Source organism: Coenobita brevimanus, chromosome 15 (genome assembly GCF_032717465.1).
Source record: "Coenobita brevimanus isolate Jiangsu-jjx chromosome 15, ASM3271746v2, whole genome shotgun sequence".
Classification (NCBI taxonomy): domain Eukaryota; kingdom Metazoa; phylum Arthropoda; class Malacostraca; order Decapoda; family Coenobitidae; genus Coenobita; species Coenobita brevimanus.
The window spans coordinates 2,061,276-2,079,591 of NC_136968.1; the positions used below are offsets into that span (position 1 = coordinate 2,061,276).

The following is an 18,316-nucleotide window of genomic DNA, read 5'->3' on the forward strand; positions in this document are numbered from 1 at the left end:
AACGCATTTTCTTGCCTCACGCTCTTCTCCCCCTACCTGCCAATATAACAACTTAGCTCATAAGCTAAGTGATGAGCATAGTACAGTAATTTCTGTTTCCACAGGTTGGGTGTAATACTGAAATATTACCGTACTGGTTTTAGTCACTGGTGATAAAAATTAGCTTTCTGATAATTGTGATCTGCAGTTGTGACTTCTAGATATCATCCTCTGATTCAACCTTAACCTAATGTATGTTAACCAATACATCAACTAACTAACCTAACCGCACCTGATCTATTGCCATCTTCCACCCTCTCATCGCTCACCGCTGTTCAAGCACATCACAATAAAACTTCATTATTAATATTTACTAGCAAGCACAGCCTAATTCATTGCAATTAAAATTAATATAATGTGATGTCTGTATACCAACGGGCAAAAATCTTGATTCTATGATTGTATGAAAGCACACACACACACACACACACACACACACACACACACACACACACACACACACACACACACACACACCATCTATCTACTGCCAGATGCCTAAATCTCGTAAGGGGGGGGGGCCACAAAGTAATCACCTCCATGTTGCCCTGTCCCCAGCCATTTCACTGCCCCACTCCCACCTCACAACCCACTCTCAAATATGGTACCTCTCCATCTCATCCTTCCATCTTATCCTTGGCCTCCCCCTCCATCTCCCCCCTCTGCCTCACTAACATACTGTACACTCTTCTCATCAGTCTCTCACTCTCCATATGGCCAAACCACCTCTGTGTATTTCTCCTAATGTTTTCTGTCACATCCACATCCACAACACAACACTCCTTCACTCCCTCATTTGTCAGTCTGTCTCTCCATGTGACTCCACATGCTCCTTTCAAATAACTCACATCCAATGCTCTCACTCTTCACTTGTGTCCTTCCAACAAGGTCCAAGCTTCACTTCCATATGTTAGAGTTGATATCACAATACAGCAAGCCCTCACATAACGCAGGATTATTGTAACTAGAAGGTCCCGATTTATGAGATTTCTACGTTATAGGGCTGAATGTTTACATGTTAAAGGGTTTCATGGTACTTCAGCCAGCCCCATGTTCCAACTTTGGGGAATGTTTTTTTTTTTTTTTTTTTTTTTCAGGACATTTACCTACCTAATAAAGACTTCATTACATACAAACACTAGAGGATTCCTCACCTTGAATGGAACAAGTTCTGGGCTTGCTGGGGGAAGGTGGGGTGGGGTTCCATGGCCAAAAAAAAATAGAGAAAAGATCACACACAGCATATGTGCAGCCAAAGGAAATGGAGAGGGTAGGCTCAACTGGGGCAGGAATGCTCAGTGGACCGTGATGACACCCACGCAGACATGTGACAGTCATACCCAGTACATCACAGGCTGAGGCAACCCATGCTATGATTATCATAGTATCACTGGCCACGTTATGTCTCTTCCCACCATGTTATGGCTCTATTTTACTACGTAATGGCTGTCTGAACCATAACTTGGGGCCTCTGGCCACGTTATGTCTATCATCACCATGTAGCCCTCTTACTGTGTAATGTCTCTCATTTTAGCCTTGCGACTATATTTGGAACGTTGTGGTGTGGATGTGGATGTGATAGGAAGCGTTAGAGGAATACACTGAGGTGGTTTGGCCATGTGGAGAGGATGGAGGGTGAAAGACTGACGAAGAGAGTGTATGTGAATGAGGTGGAGGGGGGGAGAGGGAGGGGGAGGCCGAGGATGAGATGGAGGGATGGGGTGGAGAGGTTTATGAGAGAGGGGGGTGTGAGTTGGGAGCAGGGCAGTGAAATGGCGGGGGACAGGGCGATGTGGAGGCGATTTGTTTGTGGCCACACCGAACGGGACTGAGGCGTCTGGCAATAGATAGATAGATAGAATAGAATTTTGCCTTCCGTGTTATGTGAGCTTTACGCTATAGGATCATACGTTGTGTGAGAGCTTGCTGTACTGTCGTGCTGCGACTTTTTTACTTCCATGCTCACTTCCCTGTTTCTTGTAACAGCTTTAAAAGAACCAGGACTCTTACTTCCTTGTTGTACCCTTTCAAGCACTTCACCCTCTAACTTCCATCCTTACTCATCACACTACCCAAGTGCCAAAGGAGAGGCAGTGGCTCAATCGGCAGAGAGGTGGCCTGCAGTCCTACCAGACCCAGGTTCAAATTCCGGTTGGGGCAGGGAACAGTTTAAGAATTTGAATTTCGTAAAATCAGACTTTACTGACTTACCAGAAGACCTGCCAACATGTCACAAAAATACCCTCACTAATACCCATACACCAGTCCTGTATGAGACAGCCCTGGCATGTATTCAATATGGACAGTGGGTGTTGGCACCAAAGTGGTGACATATAGAGGTGTATGGTATGTAGGAGGACTACTGGGCATTAGGAGCAGGCTGTGAAGCCTATGCCCAGTCGGACACATAAAAAAAATAAAAAAATAAATAAAAATAAATGGACTAACATTTTTCATTTCCTCCTAATCCAACCTCTCTGTACATTCAGTGACTTCATTTCCCTCGAAGACCATAACTTTACTCTTCCCTATATTCACCCCTAGATTCTGTTTCTTACACACTCTCCCAGACTCATTCACTAAGCCTTGAGGCTCCCCTTCATCTTCACTTAACAACACAATATCATCTGAAAACAACAGTACAGGGAGTTTCCAAACACTGCCCTCTCTCATTAGGGTTGCTCCAACATCCACTGCCCTACCTTGTATCTCTTTTATAACCTCTTCCATATACAGACTGAACAACCATGGAGACATGACATATTTCATGTTTCAGTTCAACCTTCAAAAAGAAAAATTCACTCAATTCACTGTCCACATGCACTGCAGCCTTAGCACCCTCATAATACTCTTCACAGTATTCAACAGCTTCCCATTTACTCCATATATACTTAACATTTTCCACATTTCTTGTCTATCCACCCTGACATATGCTTTCTCCAAAGCCATACGGTACACGCTGCATATACTATCTATCTATAGCCCAATGTCCTAATCCTGCAAAGGGTGGCTCCAAGTCACTCTGTCACCTACCATTTGACTGCCCTCCCCCTAACTCACTCCCCTCTCCCTCATATACCTCTCAACTCCATCCCTCCACCTTATCCTCGGTATCCCCCTCCCTCTCCCTCCCTCCACTTCACCTACATACACCCTCTTAGTCAGTCTTTCATTCTCCATTCTCTCCACATGTTCAAACTACTCCAGTGTATTTCTCCTAATTTTCTCTATCACATCCACATCCACTCCACAATGTTTTTTCACTTCTTCATTCATCAACCTGTCCCTCCACGCAGTCCACATGCTCCTCTTAGGTAACTCATTTCCACTGCTCTTCACTTGTTCCCCTCTAGGAAGGTCCACGCCTCACTTTCATATGTCAGGGTAGGGATCACAATATATACCGGTACTGTCAGGCAGTGACTTCTTAACTTCCATACCCACCTCCATATTTATCATAACCGCTTTCAGTGAACCATACACACACGCATAAAAAAGTTCGTTTTTGTGCAGTACTGACCCCAGCACCAAAACAGTACCACAAAGTCTACCCGGCAGGCATTACGGGAAGGGTACTTAGAACATAATTATATTTACCTTATTTTCGTATTGTCTTTCCTCCTATTTCTTAACTTTTGGTTCTTGACGTCTAGTAGTACTTCAGAGTACTACTTCTCAGCCTGGTTGTTTCTTGGCAAAAACAAGGGGGAGGGGGAATGTCGTCTTTTTCTGGTGTTTGTGTAGAGTCTTGGAAATTCACTATGGCGGAATTTTGCTGCCCCAACTCCTTCCTGAATCGGATGAGACGTCCTGGCTGTCCAGAGCACCGAAAACTTTGACTGATGAGACTGTGTGGAGGGAAATTGATAATTTGACAAACCGTTGGCTATGTTTGTTATTGTTTACAATGCCTGGGTCGCTTCGCTTCCCTTGCGCTTTGTAGTACTCAGGCGCTAGTCCATTCTGCCTAGCATTTACATGCATTAATATCCAGTTCTTGTACTGGACGGGATGTAGCTAAGATTTCAGAGATGAGATGGCCAAGCCTAATTGTGAGATGGCCCAAGAAGAGCTTCTTAGGAGGTTACAGGGGTTATCCCTCAAAAATTGGGGGTGGCCACTAGGTTGGCCAGGCATACGGTGCCCAGTGCTAGGGATGAGAGACTGGTCAGTGCCACCCAAGTAATCCATGGATGTGTGTTTAGGAATATGCTGTATTCAACCAGCTGCTGCAATATATACTTTTTTTTTTTCTTAGAAGGAGCTAAATGGTATTAATGCTTATCTATACGTTGACCTAACGTTATTGCTTACCACTGAACACTGTTTAATAACGAGTATAAAATGTGATACAAGGGTATAATAGGCTTCATTCTCAAATTCCAGACAATTCACAAAATAATCTGTAGCATGTAGCCTATGACAGTCAGGGATTTGGGCGGGGCGTGGGAGTCGTACGCTCCCCCTCCCCCCCACTTTTTTCGACAAAACATGTTGCTTAACGCCCCATCCCGACGTTTTCTGGGCAGTGGTACGCCCCAGTCCCGACATTTTTAGACCTTTTTTTTTTTTTTTTTAGGCTCAAACATTCGCTTTTGGTGAGAAACATCGAAAATTCATAGAGAAATCGCTCACCTGAGGTTTAAAATACTCGATCCAGGTACGAGTACCTCCTTACCTGACTGGGTTTTCTAACAGGCTGGCACCAAAGAAAACGAGTTCTATGGGAGGGTAACTATTTTATCCACTCATAAACAGTATTTATTTATTTACTTGGTACGAATTTATATGTAGTACAAGAGTATATTGGTTTTCAAACAGTATTATAGGCATTATAAGCATTGTTTCACTCACTAACTCATCACCATTCATGACCTTTTTTTCCCACATTACCTGATCATCATTTCTGACTGTTTCTTCCTCTAATGCTATGTAAACTTTGTCCTCCACATTGTCATCGATTGGGGAATCACTTTGGCCCTGAATGTCTTTATTGGCCAGGTCACTGGTAACAGGTGAATTGCCGAGACAATGGCGTGCAGGGGGGGGGAAAGGTTATGCGGTGTAAGGCATTGTCCCTGCTTGGCATCTTGTAGAGGAATAGAGGAAGGTGTCCCGTGTATACGTGCCAAAAATCACTCGCGAAATCACTTGCGAAAATTGAAAATTGTGCAAATTAGGGACCTTGCAATGTTGCTGCGTTAATTTACGTCTCCGGGATATGAGTGCACATCATGTGAGGACATGAATTCATGTCTCTGGGATGGGGCAGGTTAAAGAATGGCTCATTTACACAGAGCAAGTAGAGAGGCAAGTCAAGTGTGCAAGTAACTTGCTACAGGTTACTTGCCTTGTGTAGACATATACTTGCCGAGAAACTTTAGCAAGTCAAGTAAGAGGCAAGTTGCCAGGCAAGCTGAAGGGCGAGGCAAATGAATAGCCAGCAGTTCTATTTTGAGGCAACTTGTTTTCCTCCCGCCCACCACTGGCAAGCTACTTGCCACTTAGTTCAGTTGCAAGACAGGCATTGTGCAGAACATACGCATTTTGTTTATTGCTAATTGTGTTTTATACGGTACTCTCAGAAATGCCTGCAAGGTGGTCTGAGGAACTCACATGCAAGTTTGTGATGCTGTATAAGGAGCATGAGTGTTTATGGAACATACATACTGAAATACACTGAAACAGGCAGGCACGGCAGAATGCACTCAATGACATATGTGTGAAAATGGATATGGAAAACTTTGGGATAAATGACGTAAAGCAGAAAATTAAAAGTTTAAGAGCAACATTTCAGCAAGAACAGAATAAAATAGAAAAGTCAGAAGGGTCAGGTGCTGGCACTCAAGATGTTTATAAGCCTGCAATGAAATGGTTTCCACTAATGAAGACATCATGAAACAGGGAGCACTGAAACAAACGTCACAAAGCACTTTGGTAAGAACATTTATTTATCACAAGAGCTAGGCCATATTACATGATAATGATATAATGCTTGATAACATAGTACAGATATTATTTGACAGTGAAAATGCAATGAGATTGTCATTTCACAATATGGTAATGAAATACTCAGTGAACCATTCTCTCCTGCCATGACAGTTTGCCTTCTGTTACAAAATACCGTACTGCTTATATGCATCTCTGATAGCTTTTGCATCTCTTGCATTGTGATTACTACCAACAAGTTACACTACATAGTCCTGTAATTGGTGATCTCCAAGTTCCATGAACCCTTTCACCTGTGGTAGTATCATCTACATCTACACAACCATGTGGTAAATACTCATGACTTGCGTTGCATCTTAACCAGTTATGTAGCGTACATGCTGCACACACTGCCTTGTCTACTGTATCAACACTGCATGCAATAGGGCTTTCAAATACTCAGAATCTACTAACTAAAATCCCAAATGCATTTTCACAGTTTGCCTGGCTCTAGACAGTCTATGGTTAGACTTTTTCTTCATAGCTTAAATTCATTCCTGAGTAGGGCATCATCAAAAAAGTTTTGAGCGGGAAAGCATCATCCCCTACAATGAAATGTTCACTTGGAAGCATGTTGTTTTGTAGCCTTTGAAACAGAACACCTTTGGAAACCCCTCCATCAGATATATACAGGTCCATTACATCCAGTATCAGTATATCTAACACAATAATCATCAACTAAGGCCATCAGAATAATGCTTTTGTTTTTCTTGTAGAAGGTGCTGCCACAATCAGGAGGGGTATGAATATCAATGTGCTTGTCATCCAGTGCTCTGTGACATTTAGGAAAGTTCCATTTATCACTAAAACCTCTTTCTATGTCTCTCCATGCCTCTTCTGACTCTGGTACCTGTAAAGAAGGCAGAGAGCATAGCTGTATAATAATTATATTATTGTTAATTTATAGTGTACATTATAACACTATAAGTGTCATATTTTATGCATTGCAGGATACAGCAGCTGATACACCAGGAGCAGATGACCATGGTATTCAAAGCAATATAGGAGAAGGTGATTATACCAACATTCTGTACATTCCCCACAATCTGAAAACATTGATGGGCATTCAAAGCCAGCAGTATCTCTGCAGAAAACAAGATCAAGGAAACAAATAGGTGAAGTAACAGCAGCCATAAAGAAGCTTAACGAACTAAATAAAGCCATCAGTAATCCTAAACAAGTTGATGATGAGTGTGAAACATTTGGAAAACATATTGCAGTTCAGTTAAGAAAATTAAACCCTGAACACTGCATTTTGGCTCAAGAGGATATACAGCAGGTGCTGACAAAGTACAGCCTTGCAGCACTCTCATATCACGGTTCCCCATAAAAACTTTAGTGGTCTTGTGCGAAAAAGAAAGAAAAACTATGTTTGTTTCATATCCTGTCATGGTATAGGAAATTTAACCCTTTCAGGCTGAGTACTTTATTTTTTTCATTCCTATCAGATGATTTTATGAAAGGGTTATTGAAGGCTATATTTAACCCCATCAATTTGTAGAAGCCCTCATTAGCTTAATAAGTAAAGCTAGAGAAAATATAATAGTCATAATAATGGCGGGTTTTTATTTTTTTCTTGCCACTTCCAGAAGGTGGTAGATGGTAGTAACCATCACCCACTCACATGAGGTAGTGCCGCCTACTTCTTCCTTCACCTTTATCATTCTTTTTCCATGTCTTCCCTTCTTTCTTCCTATTTCTCCCATTTTCCCCATCACTTTTTATTACCCTTCTCTCTACTGCAGGCAACTTTACATTGAATGACAAGCCTAATTAAAATAACCAGAACCACTCCAACTGTGACCATTGATGAGCAACACAAAACTAGGAGCCACCACCGAACAGCTGCAGTACGCATGCACGAGCCAGAGGGATACAGGCAGCCAGGGCATACACCCATCATAAGACAGTCTAGCCTAAAATTGCCACCCAGCCATCATTGCCGCCCCAACCACCTGTACCAACGGTGACAGGTCACGGGAACCCAGCAACTTAGTGCCTCCTAGAGGTGGCACAACCAGACTTGCTAGATGTGTCCTGGCAACACCTGTGCTTGCTAGAGGCATCTCGGCGACGAAGAAGGAGTTCCAGTATTCCCCTGTACTTGCTAGTGGCGGCTTGGCAATGCAGATAGAGTTCCTGAATTTGTTCTCACCCCATGGACACACCAAGGCTGGTCCGGGGACTCGAGGGTCACGGCACCCCCTGAAAACAGGCCGACTGCCGCCCCCTCCTCTGACCTCTGGAGTGGATTCTCCCCCTTCACCCCCTTTCCCGTACACTGCTAGACCTTGCCCCCCTACCCCTGGAAAAGGAATTCCAGGCTCAATAATGTAAAACTTGTTGTCCTGACTATTTTTGGCCCCTTCTAACTTCACTGCCAGACCCACTCTGGATACAGATCACACCACTCTATCCCCAGGTTGAGAGAAAGAGACAAACATCAGGCCTCCACTCTTCGGAGCCAGAGTTGTAGTCCATCCCTCCCTTAACCCTACCTTAAATAACTCAGTACACCACAATACCCCTTACAGACATAGAGACAATCCTGGCCCCGTCCATTTTTCCAGAGAAACCCAGGCAGTGAATGCCAGCATTGTATTTGGACATAACCTCCAGACCACCCCTCCCAATTACCCTCTCACCCCAAGTAACCATTTCCTACATATAATTATCCTCACATTGTATGTACAGAGTCCTCACATATAACAAACCTTTTGTACTGTCACCTTGAGTTTATTTGTCTATCCTGTACTCATAAGGTGTGTTGAATCTTGCTTTGGTGTTCCTCCCTGTTTAGAACTACATGTGACCAAAAGTACTCCAGCATAACATTAATGGCTTCCTGTAAGCCAAGAAACCATTTACAGTGTTGGGTGGTAACTGTATAACCAATCCATACATACGCACTTGCTACATGTCAACAAATGGGTTGGTGGAGGGTTAGTGCCCCTCCAGTGAAACAACTAACTCAAAGACAAATCGCCACCACCTACCACAGTGGTGGTAGGTGGTGGTGACCATCATCCACTCACTTGATGTAGTGCTTCCTACTTCTTCCTTAGCCTTTATCATTCTTTTTATATGCCTGCCCTTCTCTCTTCCTATTTCTCCCATCTTTCCTGTCACTTCTTATTGCTTTTCTTTCCTTTACAGGTGGCTTTAAATTGAGTGACAAGCCAAATAGTTTCCTGTAATCCAAGAAACCATTTACAACGCTGGGTGGCAACCATATAACCAAACCATATGTCCTCCCTACTTGCCAACAGGCGAGTTGGTGGAGGGTTAGTGCCCCTCCCCGTAAAACAAATATGGCCACCCCTTACGGGATTATGGTGTCTGGCAATAGATAGATAATGCAGTATAATTCTAATATTCTGTTTATGTTAACAAATGAGTATGTGAATTATTCTGATGTGCTACACTCACTTCACTTTCTATCTATCTATCTATATGGCCGGGTGCCTTAATCCCATAAGGGGTGGCCACAAAGAAATTGCCTCCATGTCGCCCTGTCCCCTGCCATTTCACTGCCCTTCTCCCAGCTCACACACCCCTCTCTCATATACCTCTCCACTCCATCCTTTCATCTCATCCTTGGTCTCCCCCTCCCTCTCCCTCCCTCCATCTCACTCATACACTCTCCTTGTCAGTCTCATTCTCCATCCTCTCCACATGGCCAAACCACCTCAATGTGTTTTTCACATTAACTCTGGATAAAACTACTAACTCATTCTGAATGCTGAGTTGTAGCAAAAGATTATTATTATTATTATTATTATTATTATCATGGCACTCATCACCTACTCATTAGTGTAGTGCTGCTCTCGGGTGACTGTCCTTTCCTCCCATCCTTCATCTTCTGTCTTTCTTTCCTTCTTTCATCCTCTTCTGTCTGTGGGTGACTCTACACTCAGCGACAACCCAACTGGTTACTTGCACACCAGGAAACCATTTACAGTACTCTGCTGGAGGTAACCATATAACCAAATTATGGCACCTGGTGGTTTAGTGGGTAATTAAGGTGCTCCAGTCGGATTAAGCCTGTGTAGGTTTATATCCAATGAGTGGTTGGGGTTTATTGCTCACGTAATGCCACTCAGGGATGAGTGAGGCAGGTTACTCTCATCTTATATGTCAGGACCAACTTGCCTAGCCCCAGGCTCCTATGCTCCTCATCAGGCAATTCAGAATTAGACGATGATGATGAGGATTATTATTATTATTACAGGTAATATTATTTATTCTCCATCCACTCACTCGATCTAGTGCTGCTCTCGGATGCCTACCCTTTCCTCTCTTCCCTTCCTTCCTCTTCTGTCTTTATTTCCTTCATTCTTTCCTCTTCCTTCTGTCTATGGGTGACTCTACACTGAGTGACAAGCCTAACTGTTTCCTGTACACCAGGAAACCATTTACCGGTACTACCTTGGGTGGTAACCATATAACCAAATTATGGTGCCTGGTGGTTTAGTGGGCAATTATGGCACCCAATTGGATTAAGCTAGTGTAGGTTTATATCCAAGGGGTGGTTGGGGTTTATTGCTCACATAATGCCACTCAGGGATAAGTGAGGCTGGTCACTATCATCTTAAATGTCAGGACCAACTTGTCTAGCCCCAGGCTCCCACGCTCCTCATGGGACAACACAGGATTAAATGATGATGAATGATTATTATTGGCAGCAGCAGCATTGTACCCCTATACAAAAATAAAGGTGAGCAAAGTGAGTGCAAGAATTATCATGGCATAAGTTTATTGAGTTTATTGCGTGTGGTAAGGGAGGTATATGGAAGAATTATTATAGAGAAAGCAAGAGAGATATCAGAAGTCCTGGTGAGTGATGAACAGGGTGGCTTTAGGAGTGGCAGAGGATGCGTGGATCAAATATTTGCAGTAAGACATAGCAGAGAAGGCTTGTGAGAAGGACTGTAAGGTGTTTATGGCATTTATGGATCTGGAAAAAGCATATGAATAGGTGCCACAGTCCAAATACCTGGGTATGGTGATGGAAAGGAGAGGAAAATGTGCAAAAGAATTGGAAAGTAGAGTGACAAGGAAGGAAAGTAGCTGGTGCAATGAAGGCCTTGATAAGAAACTGAGGCTTGAGTGTTGCAGCTGCACGAGGCTTACATGAAGGAGTGTTAGTGCCAACCTTAACATATGGATGTGAGACTACGGTGTGGCATGAAAATAAAAAGTCAAGAGTGACAGCAGTGGAGATGGGACTGCTGAGGAATGTATGTGGAGTACAGAGAGTGGATAGCATATGAAATAATGTGATTTGTGAAAGATGTGGAGTGTAGAAGTCTGTGGACACCAGAAATGAAGAGAGTGTGCTGAGATGGTATGGTCAGGTGGAGAGAGAGAATAACAACAGAGTGGTGAAAAAGGTATATCTGAGCAAATCTGAAGGAGGGAGGAAGTGAGGTAGGCCAAGGAGAAGGTGGAGAGATATGGTGGATGAGTGTGTGAGGAAGAGAGGTTTGGAAGTGGGTGAGGCTAAGAGACTGACAGGAAATCGAGCTGGCTGGATGAATATTGTGAGGAGAAGTGCATGATCAGGGATTTGGCATTCCTTTTTAACATGACAGCATATCGGATATGTTTATGTGAGGCTACAGAATGTGGTAAATGTTTTTGGCGTATCAGATAGAGCCAGGATTCCGGGGATTTGAATGATGAGTGAATGGAAGCGTGGCCCATTGGACTGGGCAAATTTGGGCTATCTGGACATTGCTACTCCTCACCCTGCCCTAAGGTGGGAAAGGAGGTCCGAATGATGATGATAATGAAGTATATTAGTATATTAGACTGCCATAAATCACTTAATCATGGCAGTCTAATATACTAAGAAAAATAACTGAAATATATAATTTAGTTTTACTATAATTTTATATTTCCCATTCATTACTTTAGACAATTTCCTAATTTCATAAAGTCACCTATTGTTAGTCAGAATAGAATAAGTAAAGATATAATTGTAGTGGATGAGTAACTAGAGATGATTTTTAACCCACTGATTGTGAGAAATATGATCCTAAACTTATTACAATCCTCTAATGGTATCCAGAATAAAAGGACGCTGATGTCGTGGTATTGAAAGGGATAAAAATGGTTTGTGTTTGCATTTTTGCATTTGCAGAACTGCAAATTTCAAGAATGTTGTGGATTTGCGGTTGCAGAAGGGAATTTTTTGAGTCTGCGGATTTGCATTGAGGAATTGAATTTTCGTTTGCAGTGCCCACCTCTGGTACTTAAGTCCAAGTACTTAACAATGTTGTACTTAAGTACAAGTACATTTCAGCAAGTTATTTAGGAAGAGAAAAGAGTGTGTAGATCAGATATTTGTTCTAAGATGTTTAGTGGAGAAGTATCTAGAGAAAGGAAAGACAGTGTATGTTGCCTTCATGGACTAGGAGAAAGCTTATGACAGAATAGATAGGCAAGGTATGTGGAAGGTATTAAGAATATATGGAGTGGAGGGGAAATTGTTGAGTGCTGAGAAGAGTATGTACGAAGGAGCTAGGGTTACGGTGTGAGTGGATGGTGAGCTGAGTGAGTTCTTTGATCTCAATGTGGGACTGAAACAGGGTTGTGTGATGTCTCCATGGCTGTTTAATACTGTATATACATGGATGGGGTTGTAAAGGAGGTGCAAGGTAGGGCACTGGATGTGGGGGTGGCTTTAATGAATGAGGGTGAGATTTGGAAGATTCCGGTGTTGCTGTTTGCTGATGATACAGTATTGTTGAGTGAAGATGAATGGGAGTTGCAAGGTTTGGTGAATGAATTTGGGACAGTGTGTAGGAGGAGGAATCTGAAAGTTAATGTAAACAAAAGTAAAGTTATGGTGTTTGAGAGGAATGATGTCACAGAATGTACAGTAAGGTTGGATAGTGAGGATATGGAGAATGTGAGTGCATTCAAGTACTCGGGGAGTGTGATGAGTAAGGATGGAACTTTGGGGGATGAAGTGCGTGAAAGGGTACAGCAGGGAAGGAAGGTTGTTTGTTCACTGAAAGCAGTGATGAGAAATAGGGAGGTGAGTATGGAAATTAAGAAGTCACTGCATGATAGTATTGTGATCCCTACCCTGACGTATGGAAGCGAGGCGTGGACCTTGCAAGAGGGGAACAAGTCAAGAGTGAGAGCAGTGGAAATGAGTTACTTGAGAGGAGCATGTGTAGTGTCATGGAGGGACAGGTTGACGAATGAAGAAGTGAAGGAACGTTGTGGGGTGGATGTGGATGTGGTTGAGAAGATTAAGAGAAATACACTGAGGTGGTTTGGACATATGGAGAGAATGGAGAATGAAAGACTGACTAAGAGGGTGTATGTAGGTGAGGTGGAGGGAGGGAGAGGGAGGGGCAGACCGAGGATGAGGTGGAGGGATGGAGTTGAGAGGTACATGAGAGAGGAGGGGGTGAGCTGGGGGGAGAGTAGTCAAATGGTGGGTGACAGAGCGACTTGGAGGCGTTTTGTCTGCGGCCACCCTTTGCGGGATTAGGGCATCAGGCTATACATAGATAGATAGATTTTTTCTCAGATTTTAGGAAGTGAACCCAGGCCCACAGCAGGGCCTTATGTGGGTGAAGATCTGCCTGCAGGGCAGTAAGAGCTGCCCAGAGTGCCAAGTGAGTGAAGCTGATCAGAAGTGAGCCCACTCACTGGTAAAGGTAATGATACAAATTTAGATAAATATAAGTTTAATTGATAATCCAGAATTTAATAATAAAAAGGAAATTTGTGATACAAAACGTAAGTGTGGTACTTTTAATCTTAAAAAATATGGAAGACAATTATATTTCTCTTGGCCTGCAATTAAATTATTGATACAAAACATAACTGTGATACTTGCAGTCTTTATTAATAGGAAAGTAAAATATGTTTTCCTTGGTTTGCAATTTACAATTAGTTAATAAAATAAGAAATGATAATGGCAGATATTTAAAAGCTAATCAATATTTAACCTCATCCTGTGTGGGCCCAGGTGGGGGTGGGGGTGTTTTTAATGCCCACACTGAAAAAAGCTTCTGATAGCTAAAAACTATCAATGAGAGAAATTTGCTACTTGGCATAGGCTACCTCACATTTATCTGTCATGTTTAACACCAAAATAATCCAAAGTTGACCAATAACTTTTTATCTTATAATTTCTGAAGCCATATTCCAACAAATTTTGTTTTTTAGGTTGATGTACAGTTAGCTTCACCAAACAACAAAAGCCCACACAAGTTTGAGGTCAGGTCATGGTCAACATCATCAGTCAATCTCGGTATATGTCCATCACAATATCTGACTAATTTCAATTCTTACTTACGATAACGCACGGCAATTTTGGCATACTTTCTATTAGGAATACAACTGTATGACTATTAAAAAAAAATTAAGTTTTCACTAAGTCACTAGAAGTCAAGTGTAGTCACGTCAGGTCACTTTTGGAGCATGATATACCAGCATCACACTACTTGCAGACTGCTCCGAAATTCCAGTAGTATCTTCTGGTAATCTGAAGTGTGTCCATATGTCAAAATGCTTAGATAATGCCATGATGCCACTTGGAGTGTTATAAATGATGACTAAAGAAAGACAACTACTGAAGTGAGAGGTTGCAGACAGGAAGAAAGTAAACATTCTGGTGCCTGTTTAGGCTTGAAGTGTGTGCACCAGAGTTGCCAGATAGGACTAGTAGCAACCGTGCTTAAGTTATTATTATGATATGAATTAATTTACAGTCAGTAGAAATAAATACTATAACTTATAATAATCAGTTTAAAGCCATTGACAAAGCAGTTATTGTCACTTAATTATTTAAGCAATGTACTTTACATGATTTTACTGTACTTGAAAAGTACTTGAAAGTGCTGTACTTGATTTTTTCAAGTACATTTGGCCCAAGTACAAGTACACTGATTTTTTTTTAAAATCCCAAGTACAAGTACACAAGATTCTGTACTTAAGTCCAAGTCCAAGTCCAAGTCCAAGTACTTGTATTTGGCCCCAAGCCTGGTGGCAGTAGTAGTAGCAGTATTAGCAGCAGTAGATGTATTAGCAGTTGTTGAAGTAGTAGTAGTACCACTGCATATAAACTGAAATGGGACATGAGGCTGCAGCACTGATCTGGCTGATGACCCTGCCTCTAAAGGCAAAAGACTTCCATTTCAACAAACACAAGTTTATTGAAGCCATAGCCTTGAGGTACAGGTGGCCAACAGAAAACATACCTCAACAATGTGCCTGTGGCAATATCTTTGATGGAAACCATGTAATGGTTTGCAAGAAGGGAGGTTTTGTGTGCATTCTACATGATGAAGTAAGTGACCTCACTGTGAAAATACTACAGGAAATATGTCATGATGTCACCAAACAGCCAGCTCTGTTCCCTCTAGTTGGTGAGCACTTCATCCACAGAACAGCAAACATATCAAATGATGAAAAAGTGGTTGTCAGCATGAGGTTTTTGGACATGAAGGCAGAAAGCTTTCATCAACATTAGGATATTTGATCCTATGGCTGCGTGTCATTGCGAATTGTCTTTCAAGGCTGCACAGAATGAACATGAAAAAACAGAAACTATCACGAGAGGAAACTTTCACTGACAGAACACTACCTGGTGCTGAGAATCAAAAGTTGAAACACTGCAGTGCAAAGCCAAAAAGTGCCTGTCTTTTCAGCCGTCAGCGACAATTTCACATGAGGACTTGTCACCCTCTCAACTTCTTATTTTTATCTCATCGTAGAACCATTTAGTGGGCATTTGTGCTTCAGGATACCATGTCTGAAAATATCATAAATTTACAAAATCTAACGCCTGAATTACGTCTGGAAAATATCACATGTTCTGTCTTGCAAATCAACGTATATGTAGCCAGTCCTCATTATGTCAGGAACGTGCTGCATACTACAACAGTTTTTCCAACTTTTACTGCAACTCAGGGGAAACTATCAAATAAGCTTTACAGGCAGCCATGGAACCTAAATATATACTAATGGAGTTAATGAAGACTGATTCTTACCCAAATCTTTACTAACTCCACCACTACAAGGGTCCTGTCCACAAGAGAATTAAATTATCTGGCAGTAGCAGGAATAAACATGGGGCTAACACACAAACTAACCTTGTATCTCCGCCCCATCCCCCTGCAGGGGCGCATTGGTTGGGGCATCAGTGGAACTCTCCTCTGGCGTAACTGAATAGTAGTCTGAGATTATTGGCAAACTCGAAACACATGCATCCTCTTCTTTGTCTGTGTGAGGAAAGTAGAATGATGGATACAGTATATGGATAAATTGTGGCCAGTTGGTGGCTATGTAGACAGGTTGGTTGGTAAGCTTTAAATTGTCAGATGATATGACATACAGTTTTTTAATGCAAAAATGAAACACTGTTATTGATTAACATTCAAGATAGAGAGATGGCAATCTTACACCAAGTTAAAGTGGAAAAAGTACAATACGAGTATAGGGCTATGCAGTGAATGGGACAAATGAGGTAGTATCAGAATGAGAGAATGGTAAAGGCCAACACACTCAGGCTCCTACTGCTCACTCTAAAGCCCCTGTCACACATACGTGACTCAAGGGCCAACCGCGGTGTGACTCAAGGTCGTGTTTTAGTTGGCTCCCATACCTCCCTGACTGGCCCTGAATCTGCTCTGATCATGACTGCCTAACGACTGCGTCAAGACTGCCTCATGACGTCCTCAAGAACGCGACAAGGTCACAAGGTGACCACGAGACGATGGAGCTACGAGTCTTCAAATTTGAAATTTAACGAATTTTTGTCAGCCACGACTGTGACACGACCGCCCATGAATGCAAGACGACTGCGTGACGCATTTGGGGAATGCACTCCGACCCCCCCATGACCAACCCATGGGGTGGGGCATCACACCTGGATCACCAATGACACCCAGTGTGGGGCAGGGCACCACACCTGGACCACCAATGACACCCAGAGCATCACCATGGACCTCTCTTGTGTCTAGTCAGTTGACGAGGGACACGCAGTAATAACATTTTTTTTGTCGGTGACAGCATCACGACACGCAACGACCGCATCATGACGCATCCAATTGAGCTAAGACTGCTTCACGACCAACGTACGACACTCCCGACTGCAACGCAACTGTGACACGACTTTTGGCAAGTCGTGAGGCCCGATGAGTTGTCCCAGCAGCTCACGAGCCCTAAAGAATCCGGGCTTTGTCGGCGAATCAAGGGACGTTCGATGAAAAAATGCGTTGCGACCTTGAGTCGCACCGCGGTTGGCCCTTGAGTCGCTTGTGTGTGACAGGGGCTTAAGATGACTAAAATCACTTGGCAATCACTGAAACAGAATACTACAATTGTTCCAACCATAAGAAGGCTAATGGTGGAAGTATTTACAACCTCAGGCTCCCATGACTCACTCTCATCTGAATAAACTCATATGATAGTACATGGAATACAATACTTGACTAGTTATGGCCAGGGCCCGTATTCTTGTCTGGTAAGGAAGCTCCCTAACAACTTTTCCTGAGTGATTTATTTTGCTTATTACACCTTACTGTCCTATTCTGTGTTATTTCAGTCATTCATACATTGTCATACTGTGTGCAGATAATGTGCAAAAGGATATTAACTAGCCATACCAAAAAATAAACTGCTGAGAAAGAGGTGCTAGAAAGCCTCCTTACCCAATGACAATATGAGCCCATGAAGTGGTTGGATGCAGAAGGAGTCTTATGGATATCAACACATACTCACTGCATCCAAGGAAGTGTTTTCTTTTTTCTCTTACTGCTGAGCACTGGCAGATTATTTAATTCATTCAGCGAATATTTTTCAAACTGGTGGGGCTGGATACAGCCTTCATTAACCCCTTCACAACAAAAGATCCTTCCCATACTAAGTCATACCATAAGGAAATGGGAATATATATATATATATATACTATATATATATATATATATATATATATATATATATATATATATATATATATATATATATATATATATATATATATATATATATATATATCCCACACCATAACAAACACACTTAAATCACCTCATGCACCTCACTATCTCACAAACACAATCATCTATGTATAATCTGAACAAAGATCTCTGGGAGCATTCAGCTGAAGTGGCCAGTGTTTTGCAGTCCATTGGGTTCACATCCTCATACGCCTGGGATGAAAACAACATAATATAAATGATGTCTAAAGTCTGAAAGGATTAAGACTGATTACTAATGGGCAAACCTAAAAAGACGTGGTGTGAGGTTTTATGTAATGGCA

The 18,316-nt window shown here is 42.3% G+C and overlaps 1 protein-coding gene across 1 annotated transcript in view; it reads right to left on the minus strand.

The window, feature by feature from the left end:
• Positions 1-6,227: 6,227 nt before the first annotated feature.
• The window catches only part of LOC145390591 (uncharacterized), a 43,665-nt gene continuing 31,576 nt past the window's right edge, over positions 6,228-18,316 (minus strand). The window contains exons 8-11 of the mRNA XM_080265401.1: positions 16,149-16,277; positions 7,989-8,332; positions 6,692-6,877; positions 6,228-6,281 (exon numbers count right to left, since the gene is read on the minus strand). Of these exons, the coding sequence (XP_080121527.1) occupies positions 6,228-6,281; positions 6,692-6,877; positions 7,989-8,332; positions 16,149-16,277 (713 nt within the window). The remainder of the gene's footprint in view (positions 6,282-6,691; positions 6,878-7,988; positions 8,333-16,148; positions 16,278-18,316) is intronic.